Genomic DNA, 15,423 nt, shown 5'->3' with positions numbered 1-15,423 from the left:
TCAAATACAGGATCAGAGTGGATTTAGAACAAGAAACTGTGTGTTTTGTGTTTAAAAAAACGTTTAGTATGGACATCAAACATTTTAACATTATATTTATTAAAACCTGATTAGCAGAATAGATCTCCTTTAATAGGACTTTTGCAGCGATCCTCAAGTGGACACTCGAGGAACTACAGTGTTTTAAACTTTCAGATTAGCTTCACTTTTCATCTCTCCTTCTTATGATTGGAATGTGGTTGTTATAAATAAATTTTTTGTAATAAATATTTAAGCTTTTACACGTTTTATTCAACGCCAAACCCAGAGAGGCTTTCAGTAAATTAAATGACAATATTTAGAGTTTATATAAAAAACCTTTCAGATGGTTATTATAATGTTTATAAGACTTTAGATCACATGGTGAGACAGCTGCTGTGATCGGCTCTGTGGATGTTATTAATCAGAGTTTTAATCAGAGTTTTCATCAGCCGCTATCACATTTCTCTCCAGCTGTCAGAGGAAATTCATCTGCAGAAAAAAAAACCTCTCATCAATTAAACTCGTCCAGAAGGTTTAAGCTGGCGCACAAGACTTCCATTAGTTCCACGCAGCGAGGCTCTGCAGCGAGGCTCTGCAGCGAGGCCTTTCCACGGGGTCGTGATGTTTCTTCATCGGGCGAGGAGGGTAAGGTTCCCCTGAACGTGGCTCCAATTCTTTGTCTTTGGCATGTTTCCTCACATTCCTGGGTAATTTCTGAGTACATGTGCCCTCACACACACACACTCACACACTCTGGATGCGTCCTGTCCGGAGCGAGGACCTCTGACCAATCCCTCGCCCGCTGAGAGCTGCAGTCATTGTCACACAGAGAAAGCCATTCATGCTGCTTTTCATTCCTGCAGTCTTGTGCACAGCTGGCCGGGTGCAGGGTTTGTCTTTATAAACGCAGCAGGCCCGAGCACGTTCCCCCCGGCCCTGAGGCGCTACGTGCAGCCGACTTCTTGCCTCACTATTCATACTGAATTCCTCCACACACGTCTACTACCCCATTTATCCCAAACACAGCTTTTATCAACAAGCTGCAGTCTGATATTGACTTTTATTCTTTAAAAACATGTAGATATACTCCTTCCTCTGCGAGCCCAGCGTGTGTAAAGTTTCTTCTGAAGTCTCCACTGAAAGCTCTCAGGCTAAGATTACAGTACAGATGGTTATCTTAGCGGGTCGTCTGCAGATCAGGCCGTGAACATCAAAGCGAGGTGTTCGTCTGTATTTTGAAACATTAGGGTCGAGCTCAAATTGATGACATACCTCCACCACTCCCCCCCCTCCCTCCCTCTCTCCCCTCGGTATCTTTTTCTCTCGACAGGCTCCACGTGTCTGGAGAGCAGGCAATTACTCGTCCAGCCTCCTCGCTTTTCATCTCCCATTTCTTCTCCCCTCCTCGAGCAAAAATTTCATTCCTGTGCAGGAGGCTGATCGGAATACAGATTTAAAGATTTAGAGGCGGTGAGAAATCTTTAAAAGAAAAACGGATCGGAGCGTTCAGCTGGCGAGAAGGGGGGAAACTTGTTGCATTGGCTGCAAGGCGTCGGGGAGGCTCTGCATGTTGTATTTCTATTTCCAGGGCTTCCTCTCAGGCGTGTTTCAGACGATGCAAAGCACCATATTAGTGGTATATTGTGAAGGATCCAAAAGGGCTCGTTAGGCATCACCAAGATATGATTGTTGGTTTTTTTGCCTCTATTTCTGTAACGAGAAGGAACTGAGGTCCAACGTGCTCGCGCTGTTTGAGACTCCCTCAGTTTGACGTCTCAGTACACACGAGGTCGAGCTGTGGGAGAAAGAAAACAAGAGGCGGGAAGAAGGCCGTGGAAACTTGGATGGATTCATGTTGTAGTAACTGAAGAGCGAGCTCAGCTGTTCTCCAGCTTCTTTCAGGGTTACTGCAAACTTTTTAAAATCAAATTTAAGACTTTTAAAGACATCACACAAAGAGAAAATGAACGCCATCTTTGCACCACATTTCATGTCAGGACTCAGCGGCTTTGATTCCCAGTGTCCAAAGTTTAAATGTTTATTTGCATATCTCACAAGTTGCATCATAATCATCGTTTTCCCCCCGTCAACTTTCCCTCGTATTTTTCATCTTCAAGCCAAATTTTCTTTGACTTGAATTTGCCCAAACCTCTCCTTCATCTGTCTTCTGTTCACAGATTGTGAATGTGAACGCTGCCGTAGATGCTGTGTTTCATCATGTGAAGCAAACCTTCAATAAAGAAATATTTAAAAGAATAAGAAGCAATCAATGCAGTTGAAAAAGATGAATGCATTTATTGTATTTCAGCCCATAATCGAGATTTGTTAACGCTGACTAATTTCAATTTAAAGAACAATATAATGAAAGTAATGAAGATTATTGCTCCGATGCAAAATGATTAAGAGAGTATGACCTGTATGTGGCTACAAGTTGACCCCGTCAGGATGAGATGTTTTAACCTGACGCCTCCTTTCTGTGGTTTCCCTTCATTGATTCCTTTTAAATTGTTCATCATGTTACAAGTACGTGTGGAATAAAGGAACAACAACTTCAAGGAACCATCTTTGCTGCGTCTTATTGTCTCATCTATTTATGTGCAAATCCTGATGTCGGGAGGGAAGCGTGCAAGACAAATTCAACCCCAGTAAGTCAAAGTAACAAGTCAAATATTTCAGATGTGGAGGTGAAAGTCAAAAGCTCTAAGAAACAGAACAGAAGCTGTTAGTGCCGTTACACCTCGTTGTCTGTGACCACTTCACAACGGGGGAATCTTTTTGTTTTTGTGGTGCAGATGTGGCAGAGTCGTTTTTAGCTTCACTCGCTTTCACTCTCTCAGTCGCTCGCTCACTCTGTTACTTTATGGGTGGTGTAGCACAATGCAGGAAGTGTCTGGGCCGCGAAAACCGCAGCACACTAACGGCACAGCTACCCTAATTAAAAGTATTCTTCTTCTTTGCTCTGCTAATCTGGACGCCGAGAGGTTTCTTATCTCGTCCCTCATTCTTGAACTTCACCCCAGCAGCTCAGGGGCGGAGCTGTTGACACAGACCTGCATCTCAGTGAGTCACTGGAGGAGTGGCGGGGGAGGGGGGGGGGGGGGGGGGTTGGTGTAACATGTGCCTCGGTGTACAGCTGAACAAACAGGTCAAGTAGCTGCGGAGCATCTGAGAAGGCAGGGTGACTTACTTAACCCTCTGCTAACATCGCTGACATACTGCAGAGATCTGCAGACGCACCATCTGAGGCAAAACAATGACGGAGCACATAAGCAAACACTCGACACATATAGTACACTAATGCAATCTGCATTGTGTTGTATGGGGGGGGGGATTGATCCCCCGCTGCTCTGCGTTCACATTAGTAACATCGCTCTGCGCCCGAGTTCACTTGTGTATGTACACAGTCGGATACAGCAGGGGGCAGTATGCACGGAGTTGGTTTGCAAATCTGCCAAGAAGAAGGAATAAGAAGTAACCATGGCAACCAATCACAGGCTGAGTCCATCCTGCTAACTGTGGATGTTTGTGTTATTTCTGAGACGCCAACAACGACCCTCTTCCTGCGTCCACATCTTACCGTGCAGCTCAGAGGATGAAACGGGCCCGTGCAGCGCAGATATGACCGTTTTTGAAGCGACACCAGCAATTTGCAATTACAACCAAATATCGATCCACTTCATGTTTGAGCACAGTTGCGTTCACATCCCCCGCAGACTGTACTAGAGTCCTCATGAATCCAGGAAGCCCGACTAAAAATTGTCGACAAAAAAACTCGGTCTCAGCTCCATACACTGTCTGGTTTTAACCCTGTTTGTGTTGATGTGAGACACTGGCATGGAGGAGCTGTAGCACTGTCAACGGGGTTGGTGGCCCTTAGGTGGTGAAGGGGGGGTGGGGTCGGCATGAGCACGGAAGCCACACGGCCGTGATTCACCGTGACAGAAGCGCCTGGCATGGACAGCAGGCCGGGCGGGCGAGGCTGCTGCCTTTGATCTTTATTTGCTGCACCGTCTGTTTTGCATTTAAGAGGCTTGCTGAGCGCGAGGCATTGGATACACCTTGAATGGCTCGGGACCCCCGTCCACTTTTTTAAAGACCCCAGGATCCTTTTTCAAAGCTGAGGGGATCCAGGACAGAGAGGGATGACGGCTGAAGGAGAAGGGGTCTGCGCTGAATAGAGCTGAGGGTCTCCCAGCAACACAGATTAGCTGTGATGAAAAGAGATAATAACACACGATCGAGCTAATGGAGAGAGCTGAGAGTGAGGGTGAGGGGGCAAGGTAGCATATAACTCCTCTTAAATAGACCCTCAACCAGGGGTCAGGGGGGCTGTGGAACCAAAACAAACACACACAGCACCTCCTCCAATGACCTTCTGCAGCTCCTCCTGACCTGTCAAACTGATTTTGCACAATTTGATGTCAAAAGACTGAGACGTCTCACACCTGACAGGCCTGATATCTTAAATATGTGGCTCTATCTCTCCACCAGGCATGATGCTCTGACAGGGAGGCATCTCTGTCTTCAAACGCTGAATATATTTATCCTCTTCAACATCTCTATTGCACATTCCTGAATCACACAACACTGGCCGTGATCCAGAGGCAGCAGCTGGACAAACTCTCGCCTCAGAGATTGAACCGACTCTTAGAAAGTACTTACCCCTCTCTTCATTAATTTGATTGTATTTTACCCATAATATTAACGTTAGAAAAAAGGGGGACGGCTGGTTGCTTTGGCCTCGTCCACACGTAGCTTTTTCTGAGCGTTTCTACATTTTTTTGACCCTGTGCAGGACCTGCTTGAACCTTTCATTCATTTAAAATCAACTTTTGTGCCTTAAGAGTTAGAAATATAGACAATGATGTCATCTGCATAAAGTTGTAGTTTTTATATTTTAACAGTGCAACACAATTAAGTTATTGAATTCAAAGTTATTTATATAAATCTGAAATAGAATAGGACCCATTACGGTTCCTTGTGGGACACCATTTCGCACATTAAAAATGCTAGAAAAAAACATCAACTTCAACATTATTTATTTTAAAGAAATCGGGTCGTTTCCCAATCTTTTCACGTTTTTTTAGTTAGGTTGATGGGAGTCCACACTTGCTTGTATGCTTTTAAAGAGTTTTAAAAATGTGAGACACTCTAGAGAATGGAAACTGTGTAGAACATTAACAAAAGTAGCTGAGGAAAGGTGTATTCTTTTGTGTGTGTTGGAGGGAAGCCCAGCAGCCATTTTGGAAAGTCATCGAGGATCTGCTTCATGCTGAAATGTTTCGGCATGCTCACCAGCCCTTCAGCAGAATACCTTTTTCCACTTCTGACCAGCATGTAATTTATTCCCAGACTATACATTTATAGCAGTGCACAGACACATAGTGATATTTATACCGTCTGTCAGAGCATACACCGACAGCTCTACTTAAAGAAATATACATCTTTCTAAGAAAAAAGGTACGGTTCAAAGTAAAGGTTTCAAGTCATGGAGTTTAAAGGATTGAAGACAGACACAGACATGTAGCAACATAGACTTTTTTATTCACTTTTTGAGCAATGTAGAGAGCTGTGCACATATTCCCTTAGATTAGAAGTGTTTATATTATTTGTATTTTCAAGTAAAGAATAAACTAGCTCTGATATGGATTCTTAAAGCCTTTGCACACGGGTCAATTGTTTTTGGATTCGTTTTTTGAAATCCATAACCTGAAGAAAAAAAAAACATTACTCACAAACCGCCATCATTTTCTACTCAGTATGAGACAAAACGTCGGTGTGCAAAGGCCTTGAATTCAAAATGATTCTCAACTTTTTGTTTAACTCTCAAAAGCACCATTTAATGGCTAAATGCATACGTAAGATTTAGCTTTTCTTATAGCTATAAAATACATGTCTCTGTGAATGTGACTATAGAAATATATAGATTGTATTTCCTTCTAACAGTCGTGTTTGTTGGTGGGAGTAAATGCTGCTACCTGAGCACTACTATCAGCGTGACTGGAGGTGCATAGCTCCCCGTTTCAGTCTGAGAACAGAGAGTGGTGGTTACAGCGAGGTTTCCAACATGCAATAGGTATGTATTCACATTTTTTTTTAAACAATCAAAGCAAAGCATTCTGCAGCAAAAACTAATGCTACATTAAACAATATGCTGAGAGATTAATAACTACATGTGTGTGCGAGTATATGGAAGTAAATCTGTATGAATGTATTAACATTACTCTTCATCTCTCCTAGCTTTAAATGCTTAATCAGGCATTCTACAGGGTGCAATCTGACATCTTCTGAAAGGGATACTTCAGATTTATTCATGTCGGGCTCTATGAGGTACTTATCAATAACACTGACAGAAGATGGCCGTCAGCATGGAGCTGTCTGTAAAGGCCAAAGACTATAAATAAATGGACAGCATGCCTCATCCACTTCTGGTTGAACAGGTTGAAGTCAAATACACAAAGATACGTCCCACCACTTCCACTGATGAAAACACATCTTAACCTTATTAATAAACAGATTAAAAGAGCTGTCAATCACAGCATTTTATAATGCCATAGTACTGAATAACTAATACAAATCTGAATGTTATCTGAAAAAAAGATGACTTAATCACAAAATGGTGTGATAATAATCATCATGACGAAACTTGGCTGGAGAAAAGTGCATCTGACAGCATCTGTTAACATAGAGGAGGCGGGGTTTGTGACTTATCCTTCAGCCAGTCAGCAGGGGGGAGCTTTAAATCTTTTGGCTTCACTTGAGGCGAGGTGTTCCGCTGTCCATTCTATATACAGTTTTTGTCACAAAAGCTAAACTATGCACCACTGTGGAGAAAAATTAACACAAATTAATGGAAGTTATTTGTTTCTTTGAGAAATAGCCAATCAGTGGTGGTCTTGACCGTTGTTGATTTAAAATCTGGAGTCCGCCCAGTCAGAGGCCGAGACAAGACCGGGTAAAAATGCTTTTGATTCCGGAACGAGACCTTCAAGAAGTCGTCTCCAGACTGCTCTTAAGACCAAGACCGATTTTGAGTACTACAACACCATCTTTTGGTTTATCATGCCATAAAAGCAATTTTTAATGAAGTCCGTTATGTGTTTTTGTTTTGCTCTAAACTCCATCTTTATTTCTTAGTTTTAGCATCTGTAGTCCAGACTGCTTCTCCAAAGAGAGGCACTGCCGGCCGCCATCTCCTGTAGGTGATAAACTGACCAATGATAGGTACCTATACAACCCCGCTTAAAATCACAAGAACCATCCCTTAATATGTGAAAAGTTTGATAAGAACAAAACGAGTTCTTGCTTTCAAAAATAATCACATCTGTTCAGAAATACAAAACAAAACAAAAAGTTGAACATCCACCCTGTTTTCCTAAGTCATAGCTTATGTACAAAAGGGAGGAAGTGACTTAAAGTAGGATAAGAGTAACAAAGAGAGAATGGTGCATCAAGGCAATGGTGCATCAAGTCTAATCCAGATGACACTGGATAGATGGGGTGGGGTGCATGCTGGAGGCAGACTGTGGCAAAGGGAAGTCCTGTAAGTGCACTAAGTAGAAGATAACACCCCCAACTCCTTCCTGGACCCCTGTTGAAACAGCTAAAGCTTATTACTTCTGGCATCAAATAGGTATTGTGGAGGCGAGGGATGTGTGTGTGTGTGTGTGTGTGTGTGTGTGTGTGGTTGGAGAGGAGGGAGGTGTTTGTACTGGCGTATTGCTGAAGAAGCCCACAAGGAGGAAGAACGCCGCTCACTCAGCCACGCTCATCAGTCGACACACACCTCCCTCGATGGCCAGACACTGTCCAGGAACGGTCCCGGGGGGTAATCTGGAAATGTGTGTCTGCAGGAAAAAAAACAAAAAAAAACACACATATAATGACAAAAACATCTTAGGACAGAAATACACATCGAAGCCAAGAGATAAAATGTCCTGCTTTTCCAAAAGGGGTTTCCAAACTCTAAAGGTCCAATCAGTGAGCTGTGTAGAGAGTGAGATGATAAAGGTATCTTACTATCTGATCATTAAGGAAACATGCTATGTTGAAGTGCTGGCTTCTCTGACAACAATGCAGCAGCCAGTATGTCCTCCTTCTAACTTTAGATTCTGCTCCTGAATGCTCTGGATTTGTTTGGACCAGAGAAGGTAGGCGCTTTTAAGACACACCCCCCCACACAGCCGTTTTGGACGCCCCTCGGTTTGCCAGATATGAGAACAGTTATCAGGTCAACAGGTGTTGCAGCGATGGAAGCGGTCAAGAGAAGTGGTTCAGATAGAAGTGATTGTACCCGACCTAAAAAGCCTCTGCATGTTTCTAATAAGCTCCACGAGCAGAAACGTGCTCAAACTAGGATCAATATTGGAGATGCTTTTGAAAAATGGAGAGAGGTTAGAACACAGAAAGGTTTACAGACCCATGCAGAGCTGGATAAACACTGAAGCTTCAGAGTCCACCACATGGTGACCTGAGTGAGCATCCACTCTAGAGAGGAGGGGGGGGGGAGACAGCTCTCTATGATGTTTAGAATCTGGACTGCCGTACCCATTTTAAACACTAGGTGACATAGTTACATACTGCTCCTTTAAGTCTCTCTCTCTCTCTCTCTCTCTCTCTCTCTCTCTCTCTCTCTCTCTCTCTCTCTGACTGAATTGGCCTGCCATCACTCCTCCAGTCACAGGAGCCTTCATCTCCGCTGGACTTCTTTTCTCTGTAGGTTTGTGATATGGCCTCCCTGGCACCCTGAGGGCAACCGTCACCACAATGGGACGACAGCCAGACAGACAGCGCCATGCACACATGGCAACACTCTCAGGGGGCCATTACGCCTCCAGGACCCCTTTCCGGGTTCTTCTTCCTCTCCTCCTTCATCTTCTAAAGGTTAGGGTAAAGGAAGCCCGTTTGACTGTTTCAGCTGTGTGATCATAATGGAGTAATATACGTGCTGAATGTTTTCTCTCTGATGTTGGAACGAGAGGTCTTTGCATTGCTCAATTTTTTTCTCACCACATCGGACACACAGCTGGAAAAACAAAACCCGGCTCACTTTGCGGCGAGCTGTGTGCCCTCAGCCTCACCACCTTCATACAACCTTTGTCACAAGTCCAGCTCTTAACTTTCAGTTTCATTCTGACAGGACGGACAACATGAGCGAGTGAGAAGGAAGAGTCAAAGAGTTACTAAAGTAAACCAGACTAATTACAGCCCCCACGGCGTGAGAAGCACGCCATGCTTTTCGCCTTCTTTATGAGTCACGGTGGCGAGGGTGAGGAGTGCTTCAGGCTCGGAGGTCACACCACAGATGTCCTAACGCTTTTTGTGACACCCGGTCTGGTTAGCATCACGCTAATAAAGCTGTAGCATCACGTGTAAACACTCGTTTACTTATTTGTATCCACTCAGACGCACGCTGTTTTTGATGTGGCAGCCTTCACCATAACTCATGTTTCCTGTTTACTATTTTAATGACTCACACGGGTTAAATAAATTCTGCTGGATTTTCACTATTTGTGTCCGTCCTGTGCACTAAGAGAGTAAAGGCGCTGCACTTGTGTCTCGTCTCTATGACAACAGCCGTTGTATGACGGGCACTGCTTGGGATTGGTTTCCCTTCACTGTGAGCATCAAACGGACGATGTTTGTCCTCCTACTTTGTCTGGAAGATGGCCTCGCTCACCCCTCTCTCCATCCAAGCCAAAAACCAGGTGAACAAGTCAGTGCGGCTCATATAATCACTGCCATCACCACGAGATTTCCGGTGAACACACCCACCACCAGGAACAAGCAGACTGTAAACAATAAACAAATCAGTAAACAACCCATGACACCAAATACACAATCGACTTACATTTATGGCTCCTACAACGGCTAAGATCAGAGACGGAGCGAGGAGGATGTGGGTACACGACCCGACCCGTAGGAGACAAAAATACGGGGAACATCATCGCCTATCTACTATATGATTAGAGGGTTTAAAAGAGCGATGGTGACGACAACAGCGCCCTTCCAAAAAGTTGATTAATTTTCAACTCAAAGCGCTCCGAGGGGCCGCACAGAAAAGGCAGAGCGCTTGGAAAAATGACTCTGAGCGCTGCATCTTTTCTCCTGGCGGCCATCTGCTGCAAACGAGACATAAAAGGAGGATCACATAATGAAACAACACAAAATGAAATTAATAAAAAAGGCATTAAATATTTGAAATTTGCATTAAAAAGGCATAAAATATTATAAAATAGCAGTGAAACATAACCCAATAGATGCTCATTCTAAATGCTAAGAAGTACGTTTTAAGCTTACTTTTAAACATATTTAGTGAGCTAGCCTCCCTGATATCTAATGCTAATGTGTTCCATATCTTTGGTGCGTAATTAGCAAAAGCTGCAATGTGTGTTATATATATGTTTTTAAGTTGTATTTTTGGCCATAATCGGATAGGACAGCTGAAGAGAGACATACAATGACGGGAGAGAGTGCAGCAAAAGAAAAAAACCTCCGGCCGCCGCAACGAGGACTACAGAGTCCGTACATGGGGCATGTTAGGTAACCGCTAGGCTATCTGGCGCCCCTAAATGTGTGTTAAATTGACTCAAAAGTCGCCTATAGTAACACACCTTTTGTTTCAGCGTTACAAAGAATCCCTGGGATTAAAATAGGAGCGCAGGAATGTAGAATTATATGACAGCTGGGGTGAATCCACAAAAAGAAATAAAAAATGAAGACACGCAAACTTACAGAGAGTCTGTTGTCAAGTCATTACCCAGTGACTGAAGTGACCACATGACAGGACCACGTCGGAGTCAAAGCACAACATGAAAAACACAGTTCCATTGTATCTGACGGTGAAAAACAACATTCTTCTGTGATATGAATGTGTTTAGGAGCTGGAGGAGCCGCACATTAACACCACAGAGCAGGCCAAAGGATAAACTTAGCCCCATGACTGCGTCTGTTTTTCTGTTTTTTTGTGGTTTCACATTCTTTTCAGAATGCTATTTTTTCTTCATACGAGATGGATAATAAAAAACAACATGCACCATAATGGAAGACATTTGTCATGTAGTACACAAAGCAGACAATAAACAGGAGCCTGAATAGCATGCCATTTGATTTCCTCTGGTCGTACACAGTTTGAGCAGCCGAAGCTTTATAGTGGTAATGATGTCTAGGAGGAGGGATCTGAGCCGCGGTGGATCCTAAACACTTGGCTTTCATCTGTCCAATCACAAAGAACAATAACACAATAGTGCGACTGTTTCAGAAGCGCCGCCACCAGCCTGTCAATGCTGCTTTTTTGTGCCTCTGTAAAACAGTTCTTGATGTTCTGATGTCCTCTCCAGTGCAAACACAGGTGAGCGATTGAATGAAACCAGATGCTCTCCCCGCTGCAGAACGGCCCCTTTGCAGCCATTTTACAGCCGAGTGTCAAAAGAATTACGATACAGATTCAACCTTTCCCAAAAACAACATCTGATTGAAAAGGGAGACAAAACTCAGGAGGAGCTGCCAGCACTGTTTGAAAAACTGGCCTGACATCCAACACATTTCTCTGGCTGAACTATTGCATGATTCACTGTTCTCCAGGGTTTATAAAATGTCGTTTGTCAGAAGAAATATACACATTCAAATGTGAGGGATAAAACACTGTGAAAGGAGGAGAGGAGCCGACTTGCTGCGGTTATAAATCCTGTCTGACCTCTGTCCCAAATACTCCAGCTACTGTGCATCAGGCCTTTCATGTTCTTATCACAGAAAAGCAGTGGAAGACGGACTCTGACTGGCTGCTTAGAAAGGCCCAGTGGGATGCTCAGAGGAATGGGAGGAATGTCTGTAGAATAGCAGCTGAGGATGTGGATCATCCTGGCTCTATATGTCTCTGAGAGTCAGTGCACCTGAGCTCCAAATGTGTCTGAGCTTAAATCAGGATGAAGTCAGACAGCCTGTTAAGGTGCAAACAAATCTTTTGTCCTTATCAAGTTTTTTTTTAGAAAGAAGAAGTTGAAGAAGTCTTCATTGGACTTCCTGTTCTGCTGCAGCTTACTCACCAGCATCAACCCTCATCTGCACCACTCCCAGTGCTACACTGACAAAGACTTACCACGGGGAGGGAGGTTAGATATTTCTCTCTCTGCTTTTTTGTTTGTTTGTTTTTCAGGGGAAGAACATCCCCGTTTTGATGTTTGCCATCAACACAACTGACATGCAGACAAACCTCACGCCTCCAGAAAACTTTCTTCACTGAGTTTACAGACAAAGAAAAAAAAATACAGAATATGTAGGTAGCACAGGACCAGATTTTGGTCTCATTCAGACATTCTATAAACCCCTATCTCTGGTTCCATTAGCATGCTGGTCAAGTTGGTCTGATGTAAATCATAAATGGACTTGAGGTTGTTTATTTATTTTCTAGTCTTCTGACTCCTCAAAGTGCTTTTACATCTACACATTCACACACTGATGGTAGAGGCTGCTGAGTAAAGAATCCATCAGAAGTTACGAATACATTCATACACATATATATGCCGCCACCGAAACAGAGGGAGCATAAGTGTCTTTGCCCGAGGATACATCGGACATGTGACTGCAGGAGCTGGGGATCGAACCCCCGACCTTCCGGTTGAGAGCTGACCGACTCTACCACTGAGCCACAGTTGCCCTGTGTACAGTATGGATGAATCATTACTGTATTAAGGAGGCAGAGGGCTATACACCATGTATCAAGCCACATTACAAAGCCACCACACTTTAAAATATCAAGACACATAATGTAACATATTTCTGCTTTGTGCCTAATTTTGCACCCAGATGAAACACCAATTAACTGGGAAAATGAGGTTGAGCATGCTCTACATGCTGTAGCACCATGCACTGTAGACCAACAGCTCATTTCTAAAGGATCCAGAGACTGAACCTTGTGGTGGTTAACTTGACAGCTTAATGTCTTGCAGTGCCTCTCTACTTCTGGTGGTTTCCCATCTTTGGCTTTTTGATCTTCAATAGAGGATTTGATCTTCACAGAGCAGATGCTCTTCTATGGTTCCCCCCTTAATAGACTGGCCATGAAGGACAGAGCTGCTAGCTTCCCCGGTATGCAGATTGTCAAATCCACAGAGGCCGCTCCACATGGGAGTTTTGTAACCTTGACCCCCAACAACTAGCTGCTCGGTCTCTGATAGAGCGCTGTGAGGTTTGGTGCAGCAGCTGTGTTCTTGGCTGCTCTCTCCAATATCACCGTGTCACTAAAGCCCCGCCGAGAGGAAGTGGATACCATTTCCCGGGAGATCCGGAAACCACAACTGACGGATGATATTTTTGGATCCGCACACGCTGAACACATTCGGTTTATGAAGAGGATTTTGCATGGCTAGATTGACAAAGTGATGGTTCACCACATGAGCTCAAGGTGTTTACTTCTATCATTCTGTTGTGCCAAGAATGAGGATGTTTCAGCGGTTTAAACCTAAAGTCATAGTCTGCACGGGGTTAAGATTTAGCCACCTCGGCCACTTTGGGTAAAGAAAATGTGTGAAACAAGGGAAGGGTCAGGAATTGGCATTTCTTTTTCAGATGTCTGAAGAGTATAGGCTATAGGCTGACCACTTATGTCATTATCATCTGGCTAACAGCACATCTTAATTCTAATGTCTCACACTTCTGCAACTGCAACCTATTTTTACTGATCCCACATGCAGTGGCTATTTCAGCAGAATAAAACAGCTGTTGAATATCCAGAGGAAAAACACTGGGATTTTCAATAATGTATCTCAAGAGTCTTTTTCAGACTGTTGTCTGTTCATTTATTTATTTGTTTGTCTCGTCACTTTGTATTATTATTATTATTGTATTTTTTTTGATACTACTCTTTTCAAATTTACTTTTATTTTTTCACGCTTATCTGTTTATTTTTATTAAGTTATTGTATTTTATCTTTTGTGAGTTTTCCACTCTTGTACTTTTAACTAAGTCTTTAAACTAAGAGGTCTATTTGTTGGACTGGGAGGGTTGTTTACAGGGAGAAGTGATACTGGGTTTTTGAATATTTCTGGGGAAAAAAAGAAAAATGTTGACTGCATCCCAATTGCACTGTATGTCTTGAACTTGCTTTAATAAAAATATGTTGGAGAAAAAAAAGGGTCCTTTTCAGACTGCTTTTTTTTTTCTGCAAAAGTGCCGTAACTAAGCTCAGCTGTCATCACGTCTTGATACATTTATATTGATTCTGCAACAACGTAATATTGGCATCCTAGTCTGTGAATTCATATTGCTTGTCTGCGTGAGACTGCTGAAACCGTCTCAACTCTGTTACTACCTCTGAAGACTGTAGAGAGGAGGGGATTACTTCGTCCCCCCTTTATGCCTCCATGACATTCAGATTGAAAAATAAACGTCACAGGGGCGTAAATATTGCGGAGGTCTGAAAAGGGTTAATGACACAAAAGATATTTTCTGAAATGATATAAATGTGCAGACAAAATGCAGAGTAAGAAAACTCACCATTAACGATTTATAATGTAAGAATACAAACAAGACAAAAACCTAAAACCAAAAGAAACGTTTGAGGATTCAAAGTTTCTCTGAATAGAACATGTGTAAGGCTCCTTCTCACTCTCACACAGAGCACATCTAAGAAATATGCAGATTGATGCATATCACCTGTGGTGCTCGACTTTCTGTAAACTTTGTGGTACTTAAGGACCAGGTAGGGCCAGACAGAGAGAGAGAGAGAGAGAGAGAGAGTGGAGACCAAGAGAGTGAAAAAAGGACGAGTAACGGGGGCAAGGAGGCAGGGAGGCGGGGAGGCTGGAAGGAGGGCAAACACTTTGAAATCTGAACCAGGTTGAAACAACAGGGCCCTCTCTTTACACGCAGTGACAGAGATTCATTAGCCAAACAAATCAGACCGAGCTGAGACTCCATTAGAGCCAGGAGAGCACAGCATCAAACCCTGCTGCGTACACAGAGCCACACTGACTGGTTGAAAAGGAAATTGTTCCTAAAAAATTATGTTTCAAAACGATGTAAAACATTAAGCTGTCCTGTGAAACGGGGACTCACCTTTGCTTTGCTGTCTTGGGCCGACATGTAACCGACACACATGCTCTCTGTGGTGTGACTCCAAAGGAACTCCACTGTGAAAATAAACACAGAAACAGGGTCAACAAATGGAGGAAATCAAGAAACATGAATATTCACTAATTGTTATTAACTAGTTAATGCTGACAGCTCTAATATATATATATACTATATTTAAAAAGGGAATGGGAGAGAGGGAGTGTGAGAGCAGATCGTCTCTGAGCTCAGACTCACTTCCTCCTCTTTGTTTCCCTCTGTCGGAGGAAAAGTTTGGCAGGTGACTCAGTGTGCTAAACTGCGGATAGCTCCGAGCGTGCCCATTATCGTGAA

General features: G+C 43.3%; 1 protein-coding gene across 2 annotated transcripts in view; it reads right to left on the bottom strand.

The window, feature by feature from the left end:
* Positions 1-5,543: 5,543 nt before the first annotated feature.
* The window catches only part of tasp1 (taspase, threonine aspartase, 1), a 35,581-nt gene continuing 25,701 nt past the window's right edge, over positions 5,544-15,423 (bottom strand). For both annotated transcript variants that reach the window (XM_065959590.1, XM_020655599.3), the window contains 2 exons: positions 15,076-15,149; positions 5,544-7,868 (listed from right to left, as the gene is read on the bottom strand). In XM_065959590.1, the coding sequence (XP_065815662.1) occupies positions 7,776-7,868; positions 15,076-15,149 (167 nt within the window). In that variant the 3' untranslated portion in view covers positions 5,544-7,775. The remainder of the gene's footprint in view (positions 7,869-15,075; positions 15,150-15,423) is intronic.

The sequence above is a fragment of the Labrus bergylta genome, chromosome 10, assembly GCF_963930695.1.
Source record: "Labrus bergylta chromosome 10, fLabBer1.1, whole genome shotgun sequence".
Lineage (NCBI taxonomy): Eukaryota > Metazoa > Chordata > Actinopteri > Labriformes > Labridae > Labrus > Labrus bergylta.
The sequence above is the reverse complement of the archived record's forward strand: the minus strand, read 5'-3'. Positions and strand labels throughout refer to the sequence as shown.